The sequence below is a fragment of the Diabrotica undecimpunctata genome, chromosome 10 (genome assembly GCF_040954645.1).
Source record: "Diabrotica undecimpunctata isolate CICGRU chromosome 10, icDiaUnde3, whole genome shotgun sequence".
In the NCBI taxonomy this organism is placed as follows: Eukaryota; Metazoa; Arthropoda; class Insecta; order Coleoptera; family Chrysomelidae; genus Diabrotica; species Diabrotica undecimpunctata.
Genome location: NC_092812.1, coordinates 47586195 through 47606784, shown reverse-complemented (window position 1 = coordinate 47606784; position 20590 = coordinate 47586195). Strand labels below are relative to the sequence as shown.

General features: G+C 34.1%; 1 protein-coding gene across 2 annotated transcripts in view; it reads right to left on the bottom strand.

The window, feature by feature from the left end:
* Positions 1-4351: 4351 nt before the first annotated feature.
* The window catches only part of LOC140452085 (uncharacterized), a 51330-nt gene continuing 35091 nt past the window's right edge, over positions 4352-20590 (bottom strand). Inside the window, exons 6-7 of one of the 2 annotated variants that reach the window (XR_011952130.1) lie at positions 18939-20450; positions 4352-4474 (exon numbers count right to left, since the gene is read on the bottom strand). Coding sequence is in view for 1 of the 2 variants with exons in the window: in XM_072546141.1 (XP_072402242.1) it covers positions 19013-20450 (1438 nt within the window). In the remaining variant the exon portion in view is untranslated. Of the gene's footprint in view, positions 4475-5285; positions 20451-20590 lie in introns of those variants that run through there. The other variant, XM_072546141.1, reaches the window with a different exon arrangement.

The following is a 20590-nucleotide window of genomic DNA, read 5'->3' as shown; positions in this document are numbered from 1 at the left end:
AATTTCGTCATGTGCCGAATATACCTATTTGGAGACAAAAATGGAAAGAGATGGACGCACTGAAACAGAAATCGATGAACGGATTATAAAAGGGGGAAAAATAATAGGCGCACTAAACTCACTACTCTGGTCAAAAACTATCCCTAAACTATCCCTTCTTCTGGAAATAGATTTTTGGCGCAGATCAGTGGGTATATTGAGAATGATGCATATAACAAATGAAAGAATAAGACAAATCATGGAGAGAACAACCACCATCATAGAAGAAGTACAGCAAAAACAACAATTGGTACTTACATGTGCAGATAATGACAGACCATCTCCTACCAAACGTAATATTGGATTGGCAGCAACCTGAGCGAAAAAAATGAGGAAGACCGAAAACAACATGGCTTAATGAAGTCCAAAAGCAATGTCAGAGAGAGATCTACGACCAGGCGACTGGATCGATAGCCGTGAATTAAGACTGGGAATAGGAGTCGCAGGACGTTATAAACTGGACATTATATATCCATATATATCACATCTGGCAACATAGTCTAAATATGTTAATTTTCTCACTTTGACTTCTTATGACTTCGCAATCCTTTTGAAGTCGTCTCAACACTTCAGCATTTGTAACTTGTTAAATCCAGGGTATGTTCATTATCTACCTATGGCTTCAAATGCTTTCAACTTCATTATACGTTCAAATTTTAGTTTCCAGCTTTCCATTCCATACAACAAAGTAGGGAATACATATCACCTTGGGACTTTTATCCAGATATATTGCAAGGTCAATGTTGTTCAGCAATTTTAATTTGTATCATTATTTCTTTGCTTTGGTCATTGTTCTCGTATCTACTTTGGCCTTAACGATTAGCCACTTCTAATTGTCGGCATGGGTATAGGTTTATAATCCTTCTAAATATAAATCTCCAAAGACGCCTTGAATTGTTTACTTCCTCAAGAACTAATGCTTTTGTTATTCTGACTGGCCACTTTAAATGCAGAAATATTTTGAGTGTCCATCTTGTAGTTGTTGGCTCGGTTAATAAGAATTACCTTTATTTTGGATATATAAAAGCCGTCTTTCCACTAATCTAAAACCAGTCTCATTTTATTATTTGCTATATAGGTACAATAGGTAGCGGTGAGAGACTAATCTATAAACTCAATAGAAGATAGTTTTACTTTAGGGATGCGAACCTGCATACGCGAGCCTTGAATATCTAGTAAGTCCAAACAGGAGATGACACTGTCCTTTCCTACTATACCTGTATAAGTGCAAATCCTTATTATCATTCGCAACCAATGGAATGGGCAACGAAAAACCACCCCTTTATTTCACCCACGAAAGTTCATCGTACGAGCAATAGCTGCGAGGCCTGGATAATGATCTTCGCGATCCGGATCGCACCCGGCACTTCTTTTCGTTCAGGGAGCAAGGTGTGAAATCAGTTACCGGGCATGCAGAGGTGACTCATCAGGCACTACATGCGAAATGTGCTACTGGTGAAAAACAGAAGCGTAATAACCGCAAACCACACAACATAGCTACATGGAATGTCCGTGGTCTTTTACAACCCGCAAACAAACTACTCTGGAGAAGGAACTGGAACGAACCAATATCTTTGTAGTCTGTCAGAACTTAACTTCCGTAACAAGGAGTACTACACAACTAATTTGTGACATTTAATGTGATTTTCCGGCAACAATAACAAAAGTATCAATGGTGTTGGCTTTTGGGTTTCAAAATCTATTTCTCCTTATATACTGGGCTATCGAGCTATCAGTGATCTTACCGTCTCGGTAAGACGAGACCGCCATATCCAGTTCTACGTTAACAATGGGTGTACTTAAATACTTGACTCACCTTATTAGCAAACTATATAACTTCAAGCTTTTGTTTTCTTCTACTGCTCTACTTATTTCCATCGTATTGTATCGTCTCAGATCCTTTCCAACCTTATTTTTAATTTTCTTATTCAAGATTTTTAGTTCATTTTGTTATGAGTCTGATTTTCCCTTAGTGTTCTTTTTTCCTCTAGATCTCTAAAAGATGTTTTGTGCTGTGGCTTAATTTTTTTATTTTTGTCTTAAGCACGAAGACCCTTTTTATATATACCTTATAGGTATATACCCTTTATATATATACATGTAATTATTTGTCTTCCATCGATTTTCGGATTTTCCATCAACTCAGTATTCGAATTGCTTCAATTTCTATATAATGGTCGAAATGTACGAGCCCTAACAACTAAATGTTCGGACAAACAAAAATTGATTGAAAACGTTCATCTTCACGATCTTATTTAACCAAAGAACAGGATCAACATTGCATTAAGCCCTATTAAACTCAATCATTAATAACAAAATATTGAAATGGTTGTCACATTTAGTTGTCACGATGTTATGCAACATTTTCGTATATTTTGCCGCCAACGCTGCAATTCAAAGTTTATAGAGAAGTTTCAATATTTTGTTATTAATGATAGAGTTTAATGTATTCTTGATCCCGTTCTTTGGTTTAATATCTAAGCAAAGTTGTGAAGATGAAAGTTTTTAATAAATTTACAGTTTCATTTAGTTGTTAGGGCTCGTTTATCATTCCCGCGGAATACTCGAGTATCTTCTACTTGGTTTTGTATTGTTTCATTTAATATTAAGTCTATTATCAAGCTTGTGATTCGACAATGGTAAATGTCTTTCGGAATTCTACGAAAATTAGTTGTAAGAACCTATGCTATTATATTCCAGCGTTTACCCAATTACGATCTTCAGAGATTGTAACCATCTGCACCCCTTAATCTCCTTGTTTTTATCAGCAATAATGAATTTACGAAGGAAATAATACAAGTGAACTTAAATAAAACAATTAATAGTTATGTATATCAGTTTATTGTACTTACGGAGTAAACAATGTAAAAATTTAACAATGAAATATCTATGTAGATCACAACATGAATTAGTAAGCTCAGTGTGCTGTCCTGATGTTTTTCAGAAAATATTTAATGATTGATTAATTTACACTCTTTTCATCTTTTATTTCATCAAAAATAGGCCAGTTTAATATACATTACTTACAGGGTTTTATTTTTCAACGCTTTAGCTTCAGCTGAAATTTTCTAACAAAACGTTATGAAAGTGAAAATTTATTGTCCTTAAAATCTTTCAAAAAAATATTTCGTTGGGAAGACTGGAAAGATACTTAGACAACTTAAGTTTTATTGACATTTAAAATGTCATTTTCTGGACAGTTTTATGGAAGAATTCGTAGAGTCTTATTATAAATAATATTCACGGTGGATGTACAAATGATGGGTTAGTAAACATTATATGTATTTATATTTAGGCATATATTAGAGCCATCAGTAGACATTATGCTTTAACATCTTAAAAACTATTTAAAACATCTTTCAATATCACTATTCTTTTAATTGAGCAATCTTTAGTGCCAAAATTAAAAAGGATTGCTAAAATTGCCAATGGGAATTCCTGGGTGCTACTAATATAAGAGTTTATAGAACCCTCTTTCACAATGGGGTTTCACATATTGTTTCATTTTCAAGCGTAATACCATCAATTGGTAACACTATATGGTACTAAAAGAAAACACTGAACAAACGACAAAGGGCAAAATTCATGAAGACCAGGATTTAGATTTAGATAAGAAAAAAGACAAACTTTACTTGGACCTTACAATAACGAAAGAGGTGTCAACTGAAGAAGAAATTAAACAAAGCCATACATAGTATCAAATAGAATAACCCAGACCAAACTAACCGATTAAATTTGTATGAGAGATATGATCCACATGATACATAAAATGTTTGATAGGGAGCCAAATGAAGGAGATTTATCGACCGAATGGACGTACGCACATATTACATTCATATATGAAAAATGAAGCCGAAACACGGTTAAAGAAGAGATTGTGGACCAAGAAACATTTACAACATTAACATCATAAATAGATCAAATTTAAGAGGACATACAACTGAATACATAAAACAAAAGTAGTAAATGATATTACAGTTTCAGAAAAACTAAAAAAAGTAATAAAAGTACTCGACAATGATCTACTCGAACAAAGTAGGCATTAAAATCAGTGACAACATATACAGCCCATTTAAGAATACAAAAGGACTATTACAAATCTTGTTTACATCCCAATTTTATTTAGCATATTCCTCTGAAATGTTTCAGTTCTATGTGAAAGATAAAATAAGTAATATTGAAAGATATTTTAGCTGTATTTTTTATTTTCATATCTCGTAGTCCACTGATCAAAAAGCAAATTTGCTTAATAAATTAAGTTCTTTATTCGATTTGTAGTTTTGTTACCCTGAATATTTACTTTATAAGTAAAGGCGTTATAAAAAGCAGCGACATTAGGATGCATCCTGAAACTTTTTTAAAAATAACCTTAATATAAATGTAGGTACTGGTAAGCACAGGTTTCTGTAGATAACAGCATTCATTATAATCCACGCTAAAAAATTCATACATATACAATAGTGGGGATTCATTGAAATATATTGATACAAGACATTCATAGAAAATATGACATGACTTAATTAACAGTGATATTAGGAACTCTTTCGATCAAAAACTTAAAATTTTATTGGAATGTTAATTAGTTGCGATATTTAAAAACATTTACAAGTGTGTACTCTGTATTCAACATCAATCTTCAATTGGTAATTTAAATTTCCCATGTGGAATTGCTCGTTTCCCATCGGGCTAATAGAGTAAATACCTCACAGATATGGATGGTGTCGTCTAAAGTACTAAACCCGAAAAAAGGGAAGAGACAACTGGTTTAAGGTAAGCATAAATGAAAGAAGGGAAGCAAGACCAAAAACTGGTCTGCGCAGTTAAATGTAGAAACGTTCCAAGAAATAGTGTTTCATTAAAGAATATCAAATCAAATATGGATGTTATATATGTGACAGCAAGTAATTTCGGTCTCGAAAACGTCATGATGTTAACTAATCCTTTTATGTGTCTGAAAACCTTAAGTTATTCAGAAACTCTCCATTTATATTGACTCCAATATTTTCCCAATTATTGTTTAAGCGGTGAATAGTTTAGGAGAGATGGTGTCTCCTTGCGTAATACCCATCTCCAAAGAAAATGTGTTTGTGTCGCCATAGTGCATTTTCACTGCAGCTGTTGCGCTATTTTATATATATATATATATATATATATATATATATATATATATATATATATATATATATATATATATATATATACATATATATATATATATATGTATATATATATATATATATATTCTGAAGAAGAGTTGTGTACCTATGATCAATACTGCATTCCAGAGAGCTCTAAACATGGAGCTATGCTGAACTGAGTCAAATGCTTTCTCAAAGTTACAAATATTAATATCAATGGCTTGTTGTATTCTATAACTTTCTCTGTTAAGGATTTTATTACTTGTAGGTGGTCATTCGTTCCAAAGCCACTCCTTAACCCGGCTGCCTCTAGTCTTTGGTGAAAATCTAGCTTAGGTGCCACTCTGTTAGTAATTATTCTCATAAAGATGAGGAGAAGATGATGATATAAATGAGATAACAAGCTGATAGGTCTGTAGTTTCCAATTTCTGTTACATCTCCTTGTAGCTCTTGAAGCTCTTATACACGAGTTAGCCTTAAAATAACTTTTCCAAAAAACAATACATGACCAACCTTGTACTGGCCAAAAACATTTCAACTAATGGAATACAAATTGAACAAGTTCATACCTATAAGTATCTCTTACTATAAGTATTATGTTTTGTTCTATTATTTTTTGGATTACTTTTAATAGTTGTTTGGTCAGATCTATTCATCCGTACTTCATTCTGTTCTCTCCTGGTGATATTCTATTTTTTAATATCGTTAATGCTTCTTTTTTTACCTCTCTCCCTCAATGTTTATTTCTTCGTTTGTCAGTCATCACTTCTGGTGTTGGTGGTTCATTATCGTCATTTTTAGAAAATAGGGGTCGAAATTAGTCTGCTCATGTTTCCCAATTTCAATAGATGGAAAGTACAAACGTTATGTTTATAGAAGATAATCGTTAAGGCTATTAAAACAAAACAATAAAAATTAAACAGGGAAATAAAGTTAGCAAAGAATTCAGAGCAGCAACACGTCTTAAACAAGATTACTACTGATCACCCACGCTGTTTAAAATATGTGTAGAACAAACACTATAAGAATAGAAGAAGAAATGCAGAAATATGGAGATCCCATTTAATGACTGCGCCCTGTATATACTTAATTTTGCAGACAGCCAGGTAATAACAGCACAAGAGTATGATTACCTAGAGTATATGATAAAAAGGGTTGTACAGGAATATGAGACATACAAAATTGTAGAGAATATAAAAATAGTCTAACAAACTTCTAAAAGACTCATTAATATTCAGTTGAGCGTAGTACTATTGCTAGAGGTGTAAAATTACATAAACAAGGGATCATTTCATAAAACAGGTAGATCTCTTGTTTATGGAATTTCACACCTCAGAACGATAACACGTGGAACGTGGAACGAACAATGAAGAACGTGGAACGGCGTTCTTCATCGGCGAAGAGAAATAGAAAATACATAATAGAAAAAGGCAAAACTGTCTATTTATGGCCAGTGCGTCAAGTTCTGTCGTTTGTTAGTAAATTAACACGATTTAAAGGAAGTTGGAAGCTAATGTATAGTATGTACTTATCCCATCAAACCTTTCGACTTGACTAGGGTCAGGTACAGTAGGTGTTGTGATAATTTTACTATGGAGTAGTCTAACGAAGTTGTGTTGGACTTTTTCTAGACTCTATTGCGGTACTTATCAAAGAAGAAATATTTATTAATTATTTCACACTAACATGCGAGTGCAAAACCTTGTTCTCTTTTCTTCCACTAATATCTATTTTCTGTTTTTTTTTGCCGACGTTAAGCAGAGAAGATCGCCTCTCCGCGTTCTGTGAGATGCCGGCTTGAGATAGCTTGATACCTGGGAATGGAACTTACCTATCACGAAACACTAGATGATGCCATTAGAGAGACAAGTATTCAAGGAAGAAATATAACACCATAGTCAAAATCATAATTACATATAGCTCAGAAGTATGGCCCCTTCAAGAAAAAAAATTAAAATGTTACAAGCTCCACAAATAAACATCTACAGAAGAACAGCAGATAATTCACACAGAGGGGGTGACAAATACAAGAATCAAGAGAGATAATGAAAGTAAAACACACAATAAGCGAAGAAATGAAAGACAAATGGTTAATCTGGTTTGGCCATATACAAGAATAACAGATACAAGACCAAAAAAATTATATAACGAAGCCAGTTGAAGAAGTAGAATAATATTGAGTTGTGCATACATTTTTACAGTGTGTTTTAAAAAATTAAGCTTAGATAAAATACTTCTATATTAATATATATCTAAAAAAATATATTTCTGCTAAAAAATCGACAGCTAATACAATATTTCCCATGAATGTCCTTTTTGCTTGTAATATATAATATATATTGGTGATCAAACTATATAAGAATTACTATCTGTCAACTACTACTAATTGTGGCCCACATACAATATTTTATTGCAGAAAAACTTCAACAAGGCTTTTTACTTGCTAACTGCAATATTTTAGTAACAACAAATAACAATACACTGAAAACAGAAACAGACTAACACTGTACCTAGAATTAGTTAAATGTGAGCCAAAAACTAATGCTGTAACTAATGTTTCTAACACTAGAGTAATATTCTACTAGGGGTAAATGTTTTATTTCCATCTACTAATAAAAAAAAATTCCTACAAACATTAACGAAGGAAAACCATAGTCAGAATATTTGAAGAGAACAGTTCATAAAGTTTTTACTTTCAGAGGTCGTTTAGGTTTATTTTTTTTTTACTTTCGCGGTGCCCTTCAGTCTTGCCAGAACAAAACACTTGATTTTTCCATTTCCCTAGTACAGGCACCCTAATTCAGTTCCCCATGGCTCTATTGTACCGATCCCTGATATCTAAAACTGACTACCACGATAATCGCTGAATGATGATCGTTTACGAAAATTGTAGAGCAATATTTTTTTCAGTTTCCTATAGAGCCGATTTTATCCTAGCGACTATATCCAGAGTCGTTAACGAGTATCGTACGCCTACAAAAGTCTGCCGTGTGGGAGGAATATAATGACCACGTTTCCTAGATAAGAGGAAAAATGCTTCTCGAGCAAATAGCAACACTTAATATTTTGTGACAGGACAGAGAAGTATGGAGAGAAATCGTGCAAAAACTGTAAAGGCCTGATGGTGTCACCACATCCCAAAAGGGATTAGGACTGAGGAGAAGGAGGAATATTCTGTGTTATCGTACCAATAATTAGAGTACCCGTCAACAAAAAGTTTATGATAGAGACTCTCTCCAAACGTTGGGTATCGCTTTCTTAGATCGGGTTTGGCACGGTTTCACTCTGAGACTTTTTTTGGTTCTGGGGCGATTTTCCTCTAATTTTCCCAAAACATGTCGATTTCACGACATACCAAAAATTTATAGATACTGATATTCTTTTTAATTATCCTTATTTAATATCCTTATTTAATATCCTTATTTAATTATCCTTTATTTAATAGCTTAAAAATTATATAAAAAACGAAAACAAAATTGTCTAATGATAAATACAGGTCATTCAACGTGTCTGACTACTTAAATATGTCGGTAAAATGACTAAGAAGAAATTCATAAATAACCAGCTAACTTTTAGTTCCAACAAAACAGTAACAAAACATTTAGGAAAACTGTCCAGTGACAGTTTCCTTTAACTTATATAAGGGTTTGGGAAACGAAACTACTACAGAACACTACACTATAGAACAGTACCAAGGTTCGAAAATCTGACAGGCAGATCACATGGAAGCTGCTGTCTTAACCCTCCCTGAAGGGGACGTCTCATTAGAGGTTGAGTCAATACGTTGGGATGATTTTTTATGCGTTCGTCATACTTCTGGGAGAAGTAGAATATTTCTTCTTTGACAGACTTCATTTTAAGATCACGAGCAATAACACTGTTAGTACCATGTTAGTTTACGATAATCCTAAGTGCTTTGGACTAAAATCTTTGTAGGATTTCGATATTTGAGTGGCATGTTGCTCCATATCGTAGCTTACCACTTTGTAAATTAACAATTTGTTAGTGACTTAATTGTGATTTATGACCTAACATCCAGTACAATTTGCTAAGTTTTAAGCCCAGTTACTTTCTCTTAGCAAATATGTGTTTTCCAAGTTATTCTTCGGTCCAGATGGATTCCCAGATATTTTGCATCTTCTGTTTGTTGCAAGAAGTGACAATTTAATGCCATAGCTGGACAGACACCTCTTCGTAGAATGTAGATGACATGGATAGATTTAATTTCATTTGCTTTAATTCGCCAGGTTTTTAACCAAGATTTGAGAAGCAATGACAGGATCTTTGTGAGATACCATAACAACGGTTTTATCTGCATATGTTACAATGGTTATATTTTTATTGGTGGGTATGTCAGCTGTGTAGATGATATATAGAGGATCGGACCAAGTACACTCTCCTGAGGCATGCTAGACCGTATGGGGTATAGAGTTGTTATTTTGTCTTGATACCTAACTTGAAAATGTCTATTTTGAAGCTAGGATTTGAGGATAAGGAAAATGTTATTTGGTAAGCTTTTTCTGATTTTTTATAATAGTCTATCATGCCAAACTTTGTCGAAAACTTGGGCGGTATCTAAAAAGTTAGCAGAGCAATATTCTTAATCTTCAAATGATTTATATATTTTTTTATAACTCGGTGGATTTGTTGGATGGTGAAAGTATTTTCATCGGGATATGGTTGGAAGACTTTTTCTAAGTGCTCCGCAAAAACATTGGCTTTGTCCTCATTACTTTTTGCCTATTAACCATCTTTTCTTTTCTTTTCTTTTAATAAATAAACTTATTTTCATTCATAACCAGTGCACGAATAAAAAAAATTAACAGAAAAGGAAGTAAACACACAATTGGAATGTTTGATCCTGTACGTATCAACGAATCAATAGACGTATCATAGCTAACGATTATCATTCCACGATGTTACGTTAAACAATCGTCACTCAACGATCAAGATGAGACTATAAACGATTGCAAGGAATTTAAAGATCTAAGAAATAATAGAGTAGCCGATGGTAGCACTAAAAAGTATATCAATAACAAGGTAGTTATCCAAAAGCTAAATTGTATGTTATGGTCAAAAAATATTACGATGGCAACAAAAATCGATTTATTTTTGTTAAATTTCTCTGCGAATAAAGAAAAACATTTAAAATATATTCCCACTGATAGTAGTCTTCTTATAACTGATCTGTGAATCACTGAATCAGCATTAAATTTCAAAGTAAGGCTTCTTTAAAAAATAGCATTGTATAAACTTTTCTGTACTCTGAAAATTTTGGTGATGCACAGAAATACCTAAATGGCCCAATCTAATCTACTGCAATCTAATCTAGGCAATAGTATCTACAATTATGAACTATTCTCAAAAACGATTTAACCTTGTAGGTCTACTAAATAAACATTTACCTAAAACACTAACATAGTAGGTGATATAGTAGTCTTCTTTAGAAATACCTATCTTAAATTATTTTAAACAAACCAGTGGTTTAGTATTTTAATTTCAGTCTTTCAGTTTTAGTCATGAGCCCCATATTTTGTATAACTTTTATTTCGTTTATTGTATATCTACTGTGTAATCGTTTACTATTTCATAATCATATAAAAGTTCAAAGTATTTTTCATAGAAATAAGGAAGAGCAGACGAAGTTCATCCGAGACAGATATTTATGTCTTATAAAGTATATAACATGAATTTTATCTCCACCTACAGCCCATTTATCTTCATTTAGTGGTGTATGGAAGACTTTAAAATGGCATCCATCTCATTCTTACTATTCTGTTTATTTCTACGGTTAGTTAATCTGCCAGATAGCTACTTATGAGTTACACTTAAGTATACATATCTATAGAACAAAATAGTACAAATATAGCTTCGCAGTTATGTTAACGAAGATTTGCAAAAGTCGTAAGAGAGAATATACAGCTAGACATTCCATGAATGAGAAAATGACTATAGAGTAAGCTTCTTTATTGAAAATGAATCTAGGAAAAAAATACTTGGCAGCAGTAAATAATTTCGATTGAATATAATTATGTAAATTACTTTTATTGCTCTGTAATAAACAGAGTGCTATAGTGGGCCGAAGTACTTTATATTCGTTATTATAGAAAATATAAAAAAAATGTAACTTGTGTAATGTTTAGATTATAAAATTTTTAACCTATTTACAGGATATAACATCTTATCAGGGTGAACCAAACATACTTTTTACAATTTTACTTTTACAATTGTATAAACCAAAAGAAAAAGACTAATAATAGTCCCATGTACTTAATATATATATACATATGTATATATATATATATATATATATATATATATATATATTTAAACTTTGTAACATCCAAAGTCTTCGTACGACCAGTATCATTAAGCAACATTACACTGCTGGGAGGAACGAGGGGAGAAATCCTCTGAATATCTCTAAGGATATTAAAAAAAACGGCCATAGTTTTACCTATCAGAATGGTGCCATCAGCAGGATCAGAATTCCCGACTGCTCAGCCCTGGGTAGTTTCCTGCTCATTTCTCTCCACACTCATCCCAGAAAGATACAGGAAATAAAACTTCAATGCATCTACAGTTCACCCTTGAAAAACACTATCTTTTTCACTGTCGGAGTAAAAGGATATTCCTATCATAGTCCAATAGCTTCCAGTAAGCTTTGGATTTGCAGTTCACCTAATTCGATATCGAAGAGAGGTCTCCTGATTTCTTGTTGCTTCGTATATAGGTCACTGGTCGCTGCTAGGCTTGTTATTTTACTATCTTCTTCTTCTAGTGCCGACTCCAATAATGAAGGTAGTCTATAACCTTTGCAAATTCTTCTCTATCTTCTGCTTTTGTTGCGAATGTTTTTCAGCCAGGATATTTGTCGTCTACCAGGACTCATTTTTTCGTCGATTTTACCCTTCATAATCAGCTGCAACAACTCCTACTTCTTATTTCTAAGTATGTGCCCCAACTATGTTGTCTTTCTTTCTTCTTTTAATGGTGGTCAAAAGTTCTCACTCTTAATCATTTTATTTAACCTTTTTTTTACTTCTTCTAATGCATCATTTTTTTGGCTTCTTCCTCTAGGATTTTCTCTACTGAAGTGGTTGTAAAGTTCGCAGATTTCAAGAGTTTCCTCCCTTTTTTATTATTTTTCCTCTCTCATGTTTTAGACGGAAACATAGACTCGAATTGAGAAATTTGTGACAAGCTACGACAGAATTGTAATTTCAATTATTAGAGATTAATAATTTAGTACATTTGAAATAATTTAATCTATTCTTCAACTAAAAGTACGAATAAAATAGTGCATATTTTGTCTGTTGTTGCCGCAAATGAATTAAACCGGGTTAATTTGTTTATGCACACGAGATAAAATATCACTGAACAGCACTGGTTCCGACTAAAACATGGCTGATTCCGTCTGCGCGAACGAGATGCGCGTACTTATTTTTTCAAGCAGAGTGGGCATTCTGATTGTTTATCATTCTGTGGCACTGCGTCGCAATAAACAAAAGCTTCTACTCACTCATTTTCTGTCTAGGCATGCGCGTCGGCCACTGTCCCCACTGTATCAACTTGCCCCGCTCTCCCCTATGCCTATTTCAGATCAGGATCAAGAAATACATATATTCAGGTCCTGATGCCTTGTTGTGTTTCTTGGATTTTAGTGCTTTTTCTTTCATTTCTGCTTCTACATTCATGTAAACTCCCTGAACGTAAAAATATACGGGATAATATAGCATATATATTTCCCTTAGATATCTGAATCTTAAATTATAACTACACTTGAGTGCAAAATAATCGACTCAAAAGCGATATTTGAGAGTACAACTTCTGTTTCAATGTAAGAAGTATGAAAACAAAAAAATGTAATGTGCAAACAATAACTTTATTATTGAACTTACAAAAACTGCTATTGCATTATTTGGAAGACGCATTATAAAAACAATATGCAACACAAACAGAATTTCCTAAATTATTCATCATTGGAACTAATGCAAGAAAGACGTTATGAACAAAGAAATATTATCAATTACAACATGAATTTCTTAATTATTTAGTATTTGATATCACCACCCCTACTCCTAATTACACTTTCCAATCGATTTCGCATGGATCGGATGACTTTTCTAATAAATTCTTGAGGCATTGCTTTCCATTCATCATTATGCGCAGCTCTCAATTTTATTATGCTTCTTGGTGCATGATTTCTGTCCCGGACCCTTCGTTTAAGCTCATCCCAAACAAGCTCTATTGGATTTATGTCCGGGCTTAACGCAAGCCAATTTATTGTAGGTATACCGATCTCAGATAGATGGGTGGTGGTGACTCGTGCGATATGGCATCGTGCATTAAAATAAAGGCATCACCAATTAATCTCGCGTATGAAACCACATGTTCCTCTTAAATGTCTCTGATGTTACGATCAGCCGTTAAACCTTCTCCATGTCATCCACCAGGCACGAAAATCAACTTGGTGTTTCAATCCATGGAACTACCTACCCAAAACATACAAGAACCGCCTTCATGACACAATTTCTCGTATACAAAATTGAGCAAATCGCTCTCCTGGCCTTCCATAGACTCGACGCCTCTTGTCGTTGCCATGTAGGCAGATCCTACTTTCATCGGAGAATAATAGCTGACTCCATTGATAGTCGTCCCAATCCAGATGTTCCCGAGCAAATTGTAATCGTCTTTGCTTCTGGGTTGCAGTTAGCTTGGGACCCGTAGCTGCCCTTTTTGGTGTCAGGTTGGTTGCCTTTAGTCTCCTTTTGACTGTCCAAACGCTGGTCACCACACCTCGGACCTCTTTAAGCTCTTTCTTTACAAGAAATCGATCATCTCTCTCCGTTGTCTGATGTATTAGTATCTTGCTATGGAAAATGATGTGTACGATGTTAACCAAACGCGTTAAGTCGGTGCGTGTCGATTTCAATGAGTCAAATTCTGACCCCCTTCTCTACGTGTTGCATTATTTATTTGTAACGCGTCATCCAATTCACCAAAAAACAAAAAAAATTTAAAACTCAATAATAAGGTTAACGATTGTACACTAAATATTTTTAAATTTACACTTCTTAGATTGAAACAGGAGATTTACTTTCCCAAAATAATTTTGAGTCGATTATTTTGCACTTAAGTGTATTAACAATATAGAAATTGCTTTGATTTATTAGTTGAGAAACTGCTTTACACTGTTTTAAAACAATGAACTTTTATGTTGAGTAATTAACAGATATGATTTGAATACTGGGAATGCGTCAAAAATTGTTATTAGCATAGCTAATCTGCGAAAAGAGATATCATGCACGTAAACAATAACGTGCGAAGATTAACAGATCGTTTTACCCGTGCGGGTTCAGTAGTTTATGACTTTATGATAATATGAAAGACATTAAAGAACAAAACGTGTTATTACCGTAGAAAATGAATTTAATGGATGCTGGAAGTTGCATATAATCAACATGTTAGTGCACGTGAAATTTAACGCCACCGGATATTAGCGACTGCTCCGTCCGAAGAGTGATGCATAAAACAATATGGATCCATTAACTAGACGATGATTTTAACGGGAGCTTTTTGACAATGGACAAAACAACAAATATAAAGTTATTGTTATGTTTATTTACTTTTTAGAAATTCATTTATCATTACTTTTGGCAATTGTTTATCTCAACATTCGTCAACAAATGGTTTTTACACAACGGAGCCCCGCTACATCATACTAGATTAATTATTATTGAGCATCATCGTACATGCGTGAAAATATGAGGACCCTGTCAAAGGCCAGATCGTGAATCATAGTTAAATAAAACTGAATTAGGTGAAAAACTTGTACCTACTTATATCAAATATCCAATAATAAAAATGTATTGATGAATAAATGTGTAGAAATAAGGTCGATAATTTGAAGATCGACTGCAATGGAGTTTTGATTAATCTTTTATGAGGACATTTTGAATATTTATTATAATTTTAATTAATTTAAAGCAACCACTATACTACTCGCGAAGTTGGTCGAAGTTCAGTGAATACGAGAGTGTAGACAGGTACTTCATGCGACTTCGCTTCGCCTCGTTCTACTTCCGTTCTGTGTCGGTTTTACGAGTCGAAATCAAAGGGACCGAAGTTCGAATACGAAGTGTCACACTACATTACTCGACTTCACGAGTATGTAGAGTCACCTCGCCTCGATTAACTTCAGTTCGACACTTTGTCCAAACACCGCCTACACTCTCGACTTCGGTCGAGAGTGTAGGCGGCGTTTTAGACTTTCTTAATAACTGAATCACATGTATAATGTTATTATAAGTATGAGTAAAATAAGCTTAATTTAAATTTGAACAATATATAGGATGTCTTATTTAAAATAAAATATGTTTGGTTCATATATCTCGTAATATCTTACACCCTGTGGACGAAAATAATTTTATAATGTGAACTATAAAGTTGCCTATAAGTTTTGTATATAACTCTTTTCATATCTACCTTCTATCATAAGGATAAAAATCATCCTTAAAACCTAAAACAATATCGCCACCAGTATGAAAGACTACAGACACACAGAACCAATGGACAAGAAGCGGAAACAACGGACAAGATAAAGAAATATCAGAATTATTTGCTGAACATTGCTGAAAAGAGCTGCTGAAAAGAACTTAAAGAAGAAATCTTGAGACTAAATATCAACAAGTCACCAGAAATTGACCTAATATCACCAAAAATGCTAAAAGAATTTCCCGGAAAGAATATAGTCATCCTTACGTATATATTTAACGCAATATTTAGATGTAATTATTGGTCTAACAACCTAAAAATTGCAGAAATACTTTTAATCCCAAAACCAGTTAAGGATCCCAGTAAAGTCTCATCTTATCAACCTATCAGTCTGTTATCAACAATCTCCAAATTACTAGAAAAACTTTGAATAAAAAGAATAGATACAGACATTACAGGCGCAGACTGGATACCAAATTATCAGTTCGGATTTCGACGAGATTACTCCACTATCCAGCAATGCCACCGAATAACCCATAAAATCAATTCTGCATTAGAAGAAAAGAAATATTGCCCAATGGAGATGTAAGTCAAGCGTTTGATAAGGTTTGGCATAAAGGACTTCTTTATAAAATTTAACAAATATCACCATCATTCTTTCGAATACTTACATCATACTTGGAAAACCGAGAGTTCAGAACAAAAATAAATGGAGAAATATCCAAAATGAATCCCATTAAGGCGGGAATTCCGCAAGATAGCGGATTGGAACCTATATTATATTTATTATATACTTCTGATTTACCAACTTTAAATAACGGAACAATTGGCACATTTGCAGATGACACAGTAGCACTCACAAGTCATAAAAACATCAACATAGCTACACAACAGCTCCAAGACTGCTTGTGTGAGCTTGAAAACTGGCTGAAACAATGGAAAGTAAAAATAAATAAAAGCAAGTCAATCTACATTTCACTTTACGACAAGAAACACCACCACCCATATATATGTATATCAACAAAGAGGAGTTACCCAAGACTAAAACAACCAAATACGTTGGGCTACACCTGGACCAAACCCTCTGTTGGAAGGAACACATCAGCAAAAAAAGAAAACAATTACAACTAAGACAAAACGAAAATGGTTAATTGGAACAAACTCTAAGTTGTCAATAAATATTAAAATTTTAATTTATAAAACAGTTATCAAACCAATATGGACATATGACATAGAACTGTGGGACTGTAGTTGTAAATTCAATATTGCTATAATGGACAGTTGTCAATCTTAAGAGCAATTGTTGATGCAGCCTGGTACATAACCATCCAAGGAATCTATGAGGATCTCAACCGTAAAAGAAGTAATTCAGAAAAAAATCCCCAATACATCAACATCAAGCTATCAGAAGACTAAAGCGACATTGGCTAACAGACCAGTAACATGGATACGTGATTCTCTCACTGGAAGAGACCACATCACGCCAGAATCAAGGGATACTACTTCTGCTTGTTCTAGAAACACTGAAAAAAGTATTGGAATTTGACAATCTTCGTTACGGAGTGACTCAGAAGGTACAGAACACTGTAGTAGAGGGATTGCAGGTGCTGTGAAAACGATTCTTCTTCTTCTTGATGTGCCTATCCGTTACGAATGTTGGCGATCATCATGGCAATCTTTATCTTATCTGCAGCAGCGCGGAAAAGCTGCACAGATGTTTTATTGAACCAGATTCTAAGTAACCAAGATGTTCTTCGTCTTCCTGGACCTCGTTTTCCAAATATTTTTCCTTGTAGGATGGCTTCAAGGAGAGCATATCTGGATTCATTTCGCATAATATGTCCGAAGAACTGTAACTTTCGAGATTTGATGATGGTCAGTACCTCTCGGTTCTTGTTCATTCTTCTGAGAACCTCCTCATTTGTGACTCAGTCAGTCCACGGGATCTGAAGCATTCTTCGATATAGCCACATCTCAAATGCTTCCAGTTTTTCTTTCCAGTGAAAAGGATAGCAGATATAAACTGGAATAATTGAACTGGACACGTGGCGAGAAAAAATAATCCACTGATACAAGTTGGGGACCCTACAGACAACTGAGGGAGGCAATGAGCCAAACTTTAAACCTATAAATGAACAACCGAGTTTGAATAATACGCACAAATCAATGTTCGTGAAAAGCAGAAATGATTACTTGTAGAATAAATGCTATTCTGATTCAACCAATTGAACTAAAACAGATCAACTAAAAAAGAAACTACTGGTAAAAAATTATGTTAGCTCAGATCAGTACGAAAGTACATACTACAAAGAATTAGAAATGTAGACATTACAATAAGAACTTATAAATATAAAGGAAACTCCAAATAGCAAAACAAATAATAAACTGGAAATTAACAATGTTTGGACTCTTAAACACCACAAATAGAGAGTTAGAACTTATAACAACGATTAAGAAAAGACAGACCTCGTACCTAGGCCACACAATCAGAAATGACAAATATAACATACTACGAATAATAATTAAAGCAGAGATAGAGAGCCGATGAGGAGTAGGCAGAAGAGCCATCTAATGGCTTTGCAGCCATAATACAATGGAGTGCACAAGAAGAAGAAAAAGGACTCTTCTGTTATGAGAAGAAGAAAAAGAAGAAGGATTTCATCAAATACGTGTCAACCTAGCGTAGGTAGGTAATTATGAAATACGTAAAGACGTATTTCACAATAATTACCCACCTATCGACTGTTCTTTTCATTTGTAATAAAAATATTCAGAAATTCACTTCTTTTTAAGTTAATAATTGATAGAAAAACAGGATTAACTAAAATATGACGGCCAAAAGAAACTTGCAAAAAATTATAGCCAGGGCCGTGACTGAAATTAATCTGAGGGCTACTAGATACTGGATAGTAACTGAGGCGGAAGACAACCATATTCGCTATGAACCCAGACTGTAAAATCCTAAAAACCTTATGTGTGCCTGAACTACTATGTGTTAAATATGTAGGTTCCACTGTCAATATGTCTAGATAAATGATAAATCTACTGAGTTAAATACTATTTAAATTTTAGTAGATATACGCGACTTACACCAGTGAATAAATTCGTACATTATTTATTGCTTTAGCTTTAATTTTTGTTATTTTTGGGGCGCAGACTATTTTACCTAAACTTTATGCAATATAATATGTGTCTGAACTATATTTCTAAAGTAGGCCCCTACTCTTTGGTATCACACCAATATTAAACTATAGTAAAATTACCTTCATTGTATTATCGGCTTCTTATTCGGGAATATGAGTATAAAATATATGATTGCACAGTGTCTTTCTCAATTTTATGAGTAAATGTTATTGGAACTTCTGTAAACTTGTTTTAGGGAAGCCGAATGATCCTCCAAATTCTTTTTTAAATTAACAATAGTATTTAAAAGAACCTGTTGTCGTAAGTTATCGCTGCTGCTGGTGCATTCTTGCCGTGTGGATGCTTCGGTAGTTAAATTAAAAGCTACTATCTTTCCTGCATCGATCTTTTGGTTATTTGCATATACTTTTCTTCTTACTGGTTCACTTTGAGGGCAACTGCCAACTCTTAAGAAGCTTCTTCTTAAATCTTCCTCTGAATCCGAACTAGAGTCTGGAACCCTCTTGGTCAACTTTTTTCTATATTTTGGACTTCGAACAGCCTCAATATGCCTGTCTTTTAAAGACACAACATGTTGAGGAGTGTGAGGATCTTCCGGTAATTTTCTACAAGGCATTGGAGATTTGTATATCTGTGCTTGCATTTCCCATTCCTTTCTTGCCAGTACCGGAGAGTTACTAATTATAAATTTAGTGATATGATTCTTCTTAGGGCTAAATCGTGGACAGCTATAGCCACTATTGGACGGAATTTTCGAACAAAACGGGTTGCTAATTACAGTATCTTCAATAGGTGGTCTGTTTTTAACAAAAACTTCAGGTTTGGCACATTCAGTTATTCTTAAGAGTTCCACCCTTTTATTAGCAGGTCCTGGTACTCTTCTTGGCGATAAGCCATTTGTCTTCATAGCGCGTAGAATATGTTCGGCTTCACTAATAAGTTCTCTATACTTAAGGTCGGCTTCTTTATCCCTTTTATCTATATTGTTAATGGGGTCGTGGGAGAAACCTACCGAATTAGACCGTTTTCTCAAACAATCATCTAATGCCAACTTAGAAATTGGCCTACAGTTGGCACGTCGGACGGAAACAGGAGTAGCTCCAGCACTTTTAGAGCCATCTATGTATGGATTAATACGTTTTTCTCTATCGATTTGTTTGGATTGCTTCTTTTTACTCGAGCAAGACTTTCGTTTTTTCTCACTCGATTTAGTATTCCTGCGTTGTGTACGTCGTCTGGACGACCTCTTTCTTTGAACATCGTAGGTATAATAAGAACAGTGGCCCGTATTTAGGTCTGCTCTGTTTGCTTCAAAGTCCAAGAATGAGCCGTTATCTATAAAATCTAATTCTGTTTCGAAGGGCTCATCTTCATCACCCCCATCCTGTCCTGTATCTATGTCAGTCTCACAATCAGTTGGATCACTGTCGCTTAATATGTCAGTCTCCTTCTCATAAACATAACTTTCGTCATATTTACCCATCATCTCATTGAGAGTACAATCTTCATCACTTACTGATTTAGGTCTCGGAACTTCCAGCTGAATACTGGTGGCACTCAAGGAAGAACTGGATGAAGTTGACAAAGATTGCTTTCTACTAAGCGCTGGACTGAGAAATCTACGAAGTTTCCTAATACGAAAGCAACAAATATTATTTACAATGAAACATACTGATACCGAAAAAATACCGCTCGACCAGAAGATGAATATATTTGATAAGTTGTGATAAAATTTAAGCTGTATTCAGGATCTACATTTTAACACAAATTT